The 11,569-nt window shown below is 36.0% G+C and overlaps 1 protein-coding gene across 1 annotated transcript in view; it reads left to right on the top strand.

Moving 5' to 3' along the window:
• LOC106874958 (FYVE, RhoGEF and PH domain-containing protein 2) overlaps nt 1-11,569 on the top strand; it is a 499,830-nt gene that overhangs the window by 96,260 nt on the left and 392,001 nt on the right. The window contains exon 3 of the mRNA XM_052968055.1: nt 5,569-5,748. Coding sequence (XP_052824015.1) covers nt 5,569-5,748 — 180 coding nt within the window. The remainder of the gene's footprint in view (nt 1-5,568; nt 5,749-11,569) is intronic.

Here is an 11,569-nt window from a genome sequence, read left to right as displayed (position 1 = left end):
ACACAGTGTGTTTATATATATATATATATATATATATATATATAGGTACATTACAAACCTGTACAACTCTATGCCAGCATTGAAATAAGTTATATAGATGAATATACTCCATGGCAACATGGAAATATTATATATTATAGGCCAATACAATGTATATTTTGAGAGAGAGCGAGAGAAAAGTGTGTGTGTGTGTGTGTGTGACTGAGAAGGCATGTATCCTAGTGGTTAGTGTTTGGCTCAAGATCATTAGGTCATGGGTTTGATTCTCTGATGGGCACCATGTTATCTTTGCTCTTTGTGTTGCCTTAGTCCACACAACTGAAAAACAAGAATACCAGTGGCACATCCAGGGGAAAATTTTATAATCTCAAATGCTTAAACTACATGGAAACTAGAAACAAGCTTCAGACTAAGTCTGTATGTTTTAGATGGACTCAAGCTATGTACCATCATCATCACCACCATTTCACATCTGCTTTCCATACTGGATTAGGTTGGACAATTTGGCAGCAGCTGACTTGCCAGAGGTTGCACTAAACTCCAATGTCTGCTTTGGCATAGTTTCTATGGCTAAATGACCTTCCTATTGCCAACCACTTTACAGAGTATATTGGGTACTATTTTCATGGCACTGGCACTTGAGAGGTCACTAAAGTAGCTTTCAAGATAAGACCCCTCTAGTGAGGTGGTGGGGTGTAGTATTGAGGAGTTTTCTGTCAGGTGATGATAAACTAACAGGAACAGATGTTTTACTGTGGAGCTGTAAAAAGAGATGATGGTGATAAGGTATCCGGGCACACCCTTGAATTACAGGGAGATGAGATTGACAATGCAAAGGTTCTCTTATTGGTTCTAGCTGCTGGTAAACTGTTCTCAATATTGACCATGTCAGAACATTTGGTATACATCTAAAGTTCTGTTGAACAGATCTTTTTTTTTTTGGACTCACTGTTTGCATTAAAAGTATAATAATAAGTTCTCCCCTCCACTTTGCACAAACCAATGGTAACTCCTGTTACTTAACCCTTCAACATTTAAACCGATCATATCTGGCCTGAGTATTTTACTTGTTTTATGTTCAAACCCATCAGATACTGCTGCATGCACCTAACCTACAATGTCATTGTTAGTATTAACAATCGCATCATCAAAATATCAAAGCCACAAGTTAATGCATGATTAATTGAGGACACTGAATAAATAATCATTACATTTGACAGAGTAATCGGAATTCTAAAGGGTTACACTAGAGCATGCTATTTTAAGAATCAAAGCCATATAATTGAAATTGGGGCACATGTAGCATGTAAGAGCACATTTTCTAGCTATCTACCATAAAAGTGAAAAAAACCTATATACATTAATTTATATATGTCTTAGGCATATATTGCATATCTTGCATTTGTGTAGGAATGTCTCTGATGAAGATCATTTTGCAGGGCTTTGTTAGGCAGTTGTGTCTTCTTTTGCTAGTATGTTGTTATGACATTGTTTACCTTAGGAATTTCAACCCCAGTCTGCACAAATCTGATCAACAGGCTAGTAACCTAATAATATTGCTATTTGACCAGTCATGTCTTTGTTTGAATATGTATACATTTATCTGTAACTACTTACTGGTGTGTGTATGCATGCATGTGTGTGTGTGTGTGTGTGTAGTGTGTGTGTGTGTAAGTGTGTGTATTGGAGCTCAACACAATTCTCCAACTCTGCTTTGATCTTGTCAAACAATCCAACCTTTGTCAGCAAAGAAGTTAGATGTTAAATGATGATAATAAGCCCATACATTGTGCCATTTTTTAGAAGAAAGAATATTCTCATCTTTTGGTTATAATGTCCTTTTGAAACATACAAAAGATAGTCATACAAATGTATTTAATCAGATAATAACACAAAAAAAGTAAAATTTTTATATATAATTTTAATGCTAAAGGGTCTTTTGAATTTGATTCTGTTGTGTATGTATATATATATCTGTATATGTATGTGTTATATATATGTACACACATGCACACACGTATGTGTGTGTATGGCCACACTGCCAACAATCTGTACTTTACATATAGCAACATATATTCTTAATCCAATTTATATGTGACGAGTTAAATCTTCATCTCAGTAGATATTTTGAGATCCTTATTTCCTAAGTTAACCTGCTTAAATAGATAAAAAAAATTTTTTATATTTCCGACTTATATTTACCTGCTAGCACAGCACATCCTTATTTACCTTGAGTAATCATAACAATCGCAGTGTCCTATCTCTACCAGTCACTGCTTATAACCACTGAAATTGGAAATACTTTGGAGATAGAGGAGATGGGTGAGGTAGGGATGACGAAGAACGAGAATCTGTACATTTATGAAATGATAAAGAGAAAAGTATTTCAAATATGCAAGTGCGAGCACACACACACACACACACACACACTTGTATATAATTCATGTATGTGTATTTGTGTGTGTATGTGTGTAAGGGTGTGTGACCTAGTGTTCATAACTTGAAGCTCCTGATCAGAAAGATGTGGTTTCAATTCATGGTCTGGTTAGTACGTTATATAATTGAGTAAAGCACTTCATTTTTGTCACTCCATGTTTACTCAACTGAAGTGAGTACTAACTGAACGTTGGTGCAACACTTCCTCCCTCTTAAGCCATTCCATCTTAGATGTTCTGCTGAGTCAAGTTGGGAGAGGTGAGAAGTTATCTATTTCTTCTTACACTCCAAAGACACCTAAAATTATTAGTGACAGTATGGTACATGTTACCACATAACATTCATTTCCAAGTAACGGCTATGGTAGTTATGCATGTGTAAGTAAGGGATGGATTTTGAAAGGAGGTGGTTCTGGAAAGAAGTGTATATATGAATATACATACAAAGGGTGTTGAAAAGTTCCTGGATTTTGGTAAAAGAAAACACAGGAGGATCAGTGAATTATGATTTTATCTGACATATTCCCCTCTCAGATTCACACACTTATTGCAGGGCCTTTTGCGATACTCTTAAAGCCAGGAACTTTTCAACATCCCATCATATATATATATATATATATATATATATATATATATATGTGTGTGTGTGTGTGTATGTATGTGCGTGTGCAAAATCACGCATAAATAGGAAAGATTTGGCTGCTATTTCTTGCACGCCCTGCTACCACGTAACAGGTATTTCAGGTCCTATATTGCAAGTAGCTGTTACAGAGTAGCAGGGCGTGCTAGAAATAGCAGCCAAATCTTTGGAGATGAGATGCATTGAATGCACTTGAAAAAAACCTATGGAAAAAATTATTTCACACCGAAGTCACGAACAGGTCTTTTATGAAATATTTACTGCATTTTTAAAGTCATTTTCACTTTAAAGTATTTTTTTAGATATGCCCAAAAAATTTTTGTATTGGCATTCACTTGAAAATAATTTTAAGAAACATTAAAATATTGTCTGTTTAAAGAAAGCTAAAATATTGTATTCAATAAAAGTCAAAAATAGAAACATTTACTGTAAAAAACAAATCGTATTTTTTCGTTGTCAAGTCAGTGTCTAATCGAAAGCTTAAGAGTTTCTACTCTTTCAAGGTTAAGTTTAATTTTGGAATATTTTCCCCATTATGCACTGTTTTGGGTATTTATACCCTGAAAACCCCTAATATCTCTACAACCACTTGTCCGATTTACGTGAAATTTGTTTTCCATTCATATTTATATTTCAAGGGGTACTTAATTCATACTATTTTCCCATTATGTGCCAGTTTGGCTGGGTAACACTGCAAGCAAGCAAAATTCAAGCTGACTTGATATATATATGAATGTATACATATGTGTGTTTGTGTGCGTGTGTGTGTGTGTGTGTGGGGGTGCATGTGTGATGTCATTAAGAACTAAATAAACATTCAAGAGAATGTGAATTAATTCTATTTTGAGAATATCTTGAATCACACACATAAAACAATAAATAATGGCTTGTAAATATCAGGTTGAAAACCCCTTTTGGATAGGAAAAACCAAAAGCTTGTTTCATTGAAATATAGCCGTTTGTATTTTTTTAATATATACATGTGTGTCTGTGTGTGCATGCTATTTGGTATTATGGTTCAAGTTGTTGGAAAACAACAAAACGTTTGTTGATGGCAGGTAGGACTCTAAACTCTAAGTAAAATACATTGATAATATTGTTTTAACTGGGATTCCAGCTTTACTTTTAATGATGCATTTAACTATTCAACCACTTCATTAAGCTATAACTTATTAAACCTGAAGTCCTAGTCAGATCAATATAGATTCAGAACTGTAGTTGTTTGGCAAGTGACTTGGTATGATAACCTTGTGCTAAAACTGAAGCAACTATATCATGAAAGAGCTATTTTAGCCATTTAAAACACACAAAACTGCTCAATTCATTTTTCATTTATTCCTTGATGTGTTAAATTTTTGTTTTTTGCTTTCAACATCTTAGTTACTGACACAATTTCACTGCCACTATTGAATGATAGTTACTGGCTGGTTCTTATAGACACCAGGGATATTTTCTTCCTTTATCGTCATGGTGATTAGCCTTTGATATGGAGATGTTACCCACTGTATTATAAAGTACAATTTATGTATACGTAGTCACAGGTGTGGCTGTGGTTAACAAATTTGATCCCCAATTATATAGATTTACTGTGTAGCTCCTTGTGCAAGTGCCCAAAGCCTCATGAGTGGATTTGGCAAAGGAAAACTGATAGAAGCCTATTGTGTATATGTATGTGTTTGTGTGTACACTTGTTTAGATAACATGGGGAATTCAAAGGTTCAGCTTCATTACATATACAGATTCAGCTTCAGAATTACTTTAAAAGTACACAGATTTGTGGAATACTCACCCACTATCACATTAATTCAATGAATAAGTAATATCAAGAAATATAGCATATTTACTCACTAATAATTTGTCTTTCATCAAATTTTTTGTAACTTATACACAATGATAAAATGAATATTAATATTCAAAAGAAAAATATTTAATTACCTTGAAATTAAATTTAAATGAAACAAATTGTTTTCTTTGTATAAACCTCCCATAACTGCTCATCATTTACTCCCCCTCCCTCTCCTCCCCTCTCCTCCCCCATTCTTCCTCCTCTTCCTCTTACCCTCCTCTTCTTTCTCCCTTCTTTGGACTCTTCTTCCTCCCACTCTTCCTCCTATCCTCCCATTTTTCATGACCCCACTTCCCATCCTCCTTCCACTCCACCTCCCTCTCTCTATGTTTTTTCTCTATGTGTGTGTCTGTGTGTGTGAGTGTCTGCAACGTGTTTTCACTCATTGCCTGCCACCAAGTACTCATACTTCACTTCATATGTTAAGTCTCTTCCGTATCTTTCCATTACTCTTGTTTCTCCTTGCTTTATAACAATGTAATGTATGAATGGAGAAATTGCCCAATCAATCATTGAAAAATTGACCAACATTTTATTGGCTATTATTACACAGAAGTGTGTGTCTAAAGAGATAGATTTATATATGCATATACATTTGTGTGTGGTTTAAAGCTGTCTTTATATTAACACTATTCTTTTCCTCTCAGGTTTTTGTAACACTGATCAGTCATTGAATACTGATAAACACAGTAGCCTATTAGATATGCTACATGACAAAGCAGAGCTCATTGGTCAGAAGGAACTGTACAGTAGATATCGAACACGACTAGGAACTCCAGCTGTAAATCGGAGATCATATACCGAGGAGGACCTGGAGAGATTTGAACGTAAGTACTTTGTTTTATTATGGGATTCATCATAGGTGGTGAGCTGGCAGAAACGTTAGCATACTGGGTGAAATGTTTGGCAGTATTTCATCTGTCTTTACGTTCTGAGTCCAAATTTTGCCGAGGTCGACTTTGCCTTTCATCCTTTCAGGGTTGATAAATTAAATACCAGCTGCATACTGGGACTGATCTAATCAACTGGCCCTCTCCCACAAAAATTTTCAGGCCTTGTGCTTAGAGTAGTAAAGATTATCGGATTCATCATCGTCATTTAATATCTATTGTCCATGCTGGCATGGGTTGGACTGGACTCTGTTGTTGTTTTTGTATCATCTATTTGTCCTTATTGGTGTAAAATACAATTTCGCATAAGTGTAAAATATAATTAAAAAAAAAAAAATTCAAGCACATTTTTAAAAAATTGAAAAGTGAAAACACACACACAAAATATAGTTTATATATTTATATACTTGAGCCAATAAAAGTGGGGGCCTTTATCCTGTTGCATGACTTTCAATAAGCAGCAGCTAAGTGTCCTCAAATCTCAGTTTCTGACTGCCACTTGCATAGTGTTACATACACACACATGCACTGACACAAACACACACACACAATTGCATTGTCAATGTCCTTAAGAGTAACCATAAATTCTTAGTGTGTCTACTTGTAATTTTCAATTGTAAGCTGTTCTTTTGATTTTCATGTCTTTGGGCCAGGCATGTTTGTGACAGTTTCATTTCTATTTTAAGTCTGAAGCTGTTCTCCTGTAGTTAAAAATCAATGCCATTATCAATAGAAATAATACATTTCTAAATCTCTCAGAGAGATTTATGCAGTAGTGATGCGATAAAGTAGTTGTATGCTCTCAATTTAATGTGACAGTCCCATGAAGGGAATAATACTACTGCTATTTAGCCCTAGGAAGCAGCACCGCTTCCTGTTGGCCTTAACACATTTCCTGTGTCCTTTTGTTTACAAGGAGAAGACAAGCACCTCTACTTAGCTAAGCCTGCATCCAGAGACATATTTCTGAGTCTTTGCTCATCATCAGTCTGGAGTAGCAATGGCCTGCTAGTTGGAGATGCCTGTCAAGCTCTTGTAAACATATAAGAATTCTAGTGAAACACATTCGCTGATTTCAAAATCAGAAATAATACATTTCTAAATCTCTCAGAGAGATTTATGCAGTTGAAATCAGTGAATGTGTTTCACTAGAAGGCATCTCCAACTAGCAGGCCATTGCTACTCCAGACTGACAACGAGCAAAGACTCAGAAACATGTCTCTGGATGCAGGCTTAGCTAAGTGGAGGTGCTTGTCTCCCCTTGTAAACATAAGGACACAGGAAATGTGTCATGGATGACAGGAAGCGGTGCTGCTTCCTAGGGCTAAATAGCAATAGTATTATTCCTTTCATGGGACTGTCACATTAAGTTGACAGCATACAAATATCATTATTGTTATTGTTCTAATTACATGTAACTATTGATGAGAATATGATAATCATCACTAACCCACCACCACCACCACCACCACCACCACCATCATCATCATCATCACAACCACCACTACTACTATCACCACAATTGCCCTCACCACTGTTGTCATTGTCACCATCACCACCAATATTGCCACAACCACCACCATCATCATCAACATTATTCCTTACATGAATGGATGCAGCCCTCAACATCTGAATCAAAGGATTACATTAAGTATTCCATGTGTAACTCACTCAGTTGTCATATCAAACAACTTCATGTATATTTTATAAACTAATTGACATCAACAGTATAATTATTGTACAAGGATCGTAATTGCATGTTCTCTCTCTCTGATCCAGTTTTGATTTCCAGCGAGGACATTATTTTATTTTATTTTATTTTATTTTATTTATTTATTTTTTTTTTATTTACTGGTTAAAGTCATTAAACAGTGGTGATTCTAGAGCACTGCCTTCAAGGACCTTATTTACATTATATCAACCCCTCTATTTTGTTTGCTGCTAATTTTATTGACCTTAAAAATGAAGGAAAGGTGAAGTTCGCCCAACATAAAGGTAAGCAATCTAAATGGATCAAAATATCATCGGTACCATCCTTTGACTTGCTAGTTTTTGCAGCCCCTCACTGACACACACACACACACACAATATATATATATATATACATACATTCATAGATGTATGTGGATATTTGTATATTGATGTAATATATTCTATTGCATATTCGTATGATGTATTCTTTTACTTGTTTCAGTCACTTGACTGGGCAGCAACCATCTCAAAGGGGTATTTTTAGTTGATGAAATCAACCCCAGTATTTAAGTCTGATATCTATTTTGTCATTCTCAGTTTTTGCTGAACTACTAAGTTACAGGCATGTAAACAAACCTCCACAACTTGTCAAATGGTAAAACACACACACGCGCGCATGCACACACACACACACACACACACACACACACACACACACACACACACACACACACACACACACTCACACACACACTCACACTCTTACTCTCACACATTTAGTTAGAATAGCAGCCAATGACCCTTTACTTTAGTGCACCTTTGCCTGGCAATTAACTTCACTGTGACTCTCTAACAAGAAAGGTCCCCCACTTCTGATCTACCTCTTGCATGTTCAAAAGATATCCCACTCCTACTTTGCTTTGTGTTTGTTGTTGTTTAGCTTCAGATCAGACTTGACAGAGCCTTGTCTTAGCATTTAGCACAATATTCATGACATAAACATGTGACTGAACTTTGAACCAATCATTGTATAGCTTGGTAGGAAAGATTTCAGCATTGAAACTACTTTACCATCATTACAACTTTATCTTAATCAATGATGAGGCGATGAGCTGAAAGTAACTCCAAGATGCTGTCTTTGATGCTTGGTCAGTTTGCTTGCTGAACCTGATAATTTGTTTTAAGTGAAACATCGATAAGTAAGCTCTGTGTTTAGTTTTGCTATCATTATCATATGGATCAGTGTCTTTCAACCAAACATAATCAATGCCTGCAATTTTCAGAAATGGTGCTAAAGTGAAATGAGAATCACAGACTGTTGGTCTTCTTTTTAGCAACTAAATACACTATTGAAATAACTAAATCTAAACTAAACCTAATCATCTGAAGTGATGTTTTCCTATTCTCCTATAATCTCAGACTTTATTCTCTATTTCTATCTGTGGGTTAGTAGACATGCAATATAATATACGTATGGTTGTACATATGTAATGTATGTGTGTATGTACACATTCATATATACACATGCACACATACATTAAGAATGCTCCATGAACATATATGCTTATTTTCCTTCTGTTTTTCTCATTGATTGTTAATAACCTACTTATGTAATTCAGTCTGTCTATCAGTCTGTATACTTCTCTTTCTGTGTAAATCTTTTTTCCCCCTCTACTCTGTCTTAATTCACTATATCATTACTCAGTATCTCTTTATGTGTAATCATTCATGTACCTTAAAGATTGTACATAGTGAGAAATTAGCAGTGTTGGATTTTATCCTCAAGGCTGTGGTAGGAGTTAGTGAACGTGGGCAGTGGGATCAAATCTGGATGTAGCTTTATCTTTGTCGCTTTTAACTCTACTTTCCATGCTGGTAGGCCGGATGGGTCATCACTATTTGCGTCAATTCTCTTTGTGAGCTACTACCCTCTTAAATAGTTCAAAGAACAATGTCTTGTTCAAATGTCTCACTTTTGGTAAAGTTTCTACAGCTGGATGCTCTTCCTAATGCTAACCACTTTACATAGAGTACTGCATGTATTCTCTCGATGTATTAGCTCTAGTGAAGCTGTGTGGCCTAGTAGATCAGATGTTGCATTCATGGTCACAAGATTGTGGTTTTCAGTCCCAGGCTAAGCAGCGTGAAGTGTTTTTGAGCAAAACATTTCATTTCCTGTTGCTCTGTGATCACTTTGACATGTGGCACACTGTATATATGTACAGTCAACGTTGATTTGATAGAGGAAGTAAGCTAATGTACAGCACAAATATTTGATCATTATAAACAAATTCTTTGTGAAAATGGTTCAAAAAGAAGTTGCATAACTCTCATCTGTTGTTTATGACAGAGGGCTCCACCAGAGTCCACCAGAATCCACCACTTGTATTTTCTTAATGTATTTGAACTAGAGAACTTGTCTTGCTCTCAGAAAGACTAATAAGTCCTCTTGACCATTTTGTTGTATCAGCTTGATTCATCAACTGCTTTACAGAGTGTTTTGAGTACATTTTATTATTACAGTTCTAGTGAAGTTGCTTTGTAATTTGCAAGATTCTTAGAGTCCCAGGACTGTGGGAGAGAGAGAAAGAAAAAGGAAGAGAGGATGATAACATAAACTAAGCTTGTGATGTTAAAAGAAATTGAAATATGTTGGGAGGAACAGATTTATTATTGTGAAAAGATGGCAGAAGAGAGGGTAACAGAAGAAACAGAAGTGGGGAATAATGTAAAAGAAAGAGTAGTGTCAGAGGTTAATGAAGATGAGAGAGAGAGAGAATGATAAAGATAAATCAAAGGAATTGAGTTGGGGAGATTCAGAAGATTTCCTATCTTATATGGGTAAATATGAGCAATTGAAGTTTGGGATTGAGGAAGTGAGGGGTTTGTGATAAAGAGAGGGAAGGAGGAGGAGAGAGAGAGAGAGAGAGAGAGAGAGAGAGAGGGAGAAGCATCAAAGAGGTGAAGAATCTGTAGAAAGAGGATCAGTGAAAGAGAGGCAGGGAGACAGAGGAGGAGTGCTACAAGAGCCTTCTAGTCATTATTATTTCACCCGTTTTTAGCATTTTCTTTACCTTGCTTGGTCAAGAGCCCAGGTTTTCTCTAGCACTGTGTCACCTATGTCATCTCTTTGGTTAGGCTTGGCATCTTGAGACCAGTCTTCACTTTGTCTTCTGTTTTTCTAGATCTCCCTTTCATATGTTGAGGCTGATGGATGAAGCCACTATACATAGATGTCTATTATGCATGTGTGTGTTTGTTTACATTGGTACCTCTTGAAAAATCAGTGAGTTAGAAGCTGTAACATTGGTATCTGCTAGCTTAGTATCTTCCAAGATGTGTGAAATAAGAAAGTCCTCATTTCTTAAACAGGGAAGAGTTAACTGCAGGGAGGGCATCTGGGTGTAAAAGAATGCCTCATTATTATACTCATCTAACCCATGCTAGTATGGAAAAACTGATGTAAAACTGAACAAATGATATATATATTTTTATCCCTAAATATATTGATCATATTCTGGACGTGTTTTATTACTGCTGAAAAACTAGAGAATACAGTAAGATATTGTATATGATATTCCCAAATATTGATCTCTGGTTAGCATTCTGGAATGGTTTTTGCTGTTAGTTGTTGCAATGACAAAGAGAAAAATATTTTTGAATTATACTGCTTCTCTTTGAAGCAATTGATCTTGTTTCATTTCGAGATCAAATGCATAATCTTTTAAAATATATCTTGATAATTTACTTGCAAACACAGACATACTCCTGTGTGCATGCCAATGTGTGTGCCTGTATGTATGTGTGCGTATGTATATATACATACATACACACACACACACACACACACACATATATATATATATATATCTGGCCTTCGTAGGATTTTCGAGCGAGATCGTTGCCAGTGCCCCTGGACTGGCTCTTGTGCGGGTGGCACATAAAAGACACCATTTCGAGCGTGGCCGTTGCCAGTATTGCCTGACTGGCCTTCGTGCGGGTGACACGTAAAAGCACCTACTACACTCTCTGAGTGGTTGGCATCCAGCTGTAGAAACTCTGCCAA

Source organism: Octopus bimaculoides, chromosome 5 (assembly GCF_001194135.2).
Source record: "Octopus bimaculoides isolate UCB-OBI-ISO-001 chromosome 5, ASM119413v2, whole genome shotgun sequence".
Classification (NCBI taxonomy): domain Eukaryota; kingdom Metazoa; phylum Mollusca; class Cephalopoda; order Octopoda; family Octopodidae; genus Octopus; species Octopus bimaculoides.
The sequence above is the reverse complement of the archived record's forward strand: the minus strand, read 5'-3'. Positions and strand labels throughout refer to the sequence as shown.